Genomic DNA, 727 nt, shown 5'->3' with positions numbered 1-727 from the left:
GCTGGAGAGAAAACACGGAACTCTCACCTTCCGGCTGACGCAGGTACTCTCGGGACATGGTTGTTTTGGGAAGTACCTGTGTCGTATAGCTGGAAGAGAGCTCACGACGGAGTGCCATCACTGTGATGCGTGCTCCGAGGACACGTCACGGCACACCGTTGAAGAGTGCCCAGCGTGGACGGAGCCGCGCCATGACCTAATGGCAGCAGTAGGCAGCGACCTCTCCCTCCCGACCTTGGTCAATGCTATGGTCGGTAGCGAAAAGTCGTGGGAAGCGGTGGTTTCCTTCTGCGAAACTGTAATTTCGCAGAAGGAGTCTTCGGAACGTGAGAGGGAGATATCCACCTCTCACTCTACCCGAAGCAGGCGGACGGGGCGCAGGAGGTTGCGCGATGACCTCCAGCCCCCGTAAGATGGGCCCATGAGCGGCAGTCTTAGGGGAGACTGCTGCTCGTTACTGGCGGGCCCGAGATGGCGGCGTTCGTGTTCCACGTCTGCCTCTCAAAACGGCTGACTAGGGAGGTGACATCCCTTACTGGATAGCGAGACGGGGTTTTGACTTTCAGTCGAAGTCAGGTTTTAGTCGGTAGGAGTCCGACATAACCCTTCGTCTCCCCCGGGCGGAGGGTATCCATGAGGATTTCCTGACGTAAAAAAAAAAAAAAGGTTAGGTTAGGTTAGGTTAGGTAGGTTAGGTTAGGTTAGGTAGGTTAGGTTAGGTTAGGTT

At 55.6% G+C, this 727-nt stretch overlaps 1 protein-coding gene across 1 annotated transcript in view; it reads right to left on the bottom strand.

The window, feature by feature from the left end:
- Positions 1–572: 572 nt before the first annotated feature.
- LOC113238780 overlaps positions 573–727 on the bottom strand; it is a 5,988-nt gene continuing 5,833 nt past the window's right edge. The window contains exon 4 of the mRNA XM_026475615.1: positions 573–644. Coding sequence (XP_026331400.1) covers positions 573–644 — 72 coding nt within the window. The remainder of the gene's footprint in view (positions 645–727) is intronic.

This window comes from Hyposmocoma kahamanoa, unplaced genomic scaffold (assembly GCF_003589595.1).
Source record: "Hyposmocoma kahamanoa isolate Upper Pololo Valley unplaced genomic scaffold, ASM358959v1 109, whole genome shotgun sequence".
NCBI classification, from domain to species: Eukaryota; Metazoa; Arthropoda; class Insecta; order Lepidoptera; family Cosmopterigidae; genus Hyposmocoma; species Hyposmocoma kahamanoa.
This window is presented reverse-complemented; position numbering and strand designations above follow the sequence as displayed.